Source organism: Geospiza fortis, unplaced genomic scaffold (genome assembly GCF_000277835.1).
Source record: "Geospiza fortis unplaced genomic scaffold, GeoFor_1.0 scaffold599, whole genome shotgun sequence".
In the NCBI taxonomy this organism is placed as follows: domain Eukaryota; kingdom Metazoa; phylum Chordata; class Aves; order Passeriformes; family Thraupidae; genus Geospiza; species Geospiza fortis.
Window position 1 is genome coordinate 118,410 of NW_005054605.1, and position 348 is coordinate 118,757.

General features: G+C 68.4%; 1 protein-coding gene across 1 annotated transcript in view; it reads right to left on the minus strand.

Annotated features, from left to right (window-relative positions):
- Positions 1-348, minus strand: part of FMNL3 (formin like 3) — a 15,411-nt gene that overhangs the window by 12,253 nt on the left and 2,810 nt on the right. The window contains exon 4 of the mRNA XM_031064559.1: positions 106-317. Coding sequence (XP_030920419.1) covers positions 106-317 — 212 coding nt within the window. The remainder of the gene's footprint in view (positions 1-105; positions 318-348) is intronic.

Consider the following 348-nt stretch of genomic DNA (forward strand, 5'->3'; position numbering starts at 1 on the left):
CATGGCACACTGGCACAGCGCTCAGCAAGCAGCCAGAGCCCTGCAGCAGGCCGTACCCCCATGGTAGGACGTGCCCCAGAGCGGGACATCCCCCCGGGCACGTACCGTAGGGCGGTCTGGCGGGCAGAGCGTGCTAGGCTGCTGCTGAAGGGGGCGGGCAGGGCACTGGGGTGCTGCAGATCCTCGATGGACCTGCTCCAGGAGCGCAGCTTCTCCAGGGCACCGTCCTCAGCGCCTTCCAGGCCCTCAAAATCCAACCTGGAGGGGGCACACGCGGAGCAGGGGGGGCACACTGCTATGGCATGGGGCACAGGGCTCTGGCATGGGGCACAGGGCTCTGGTGGTTGG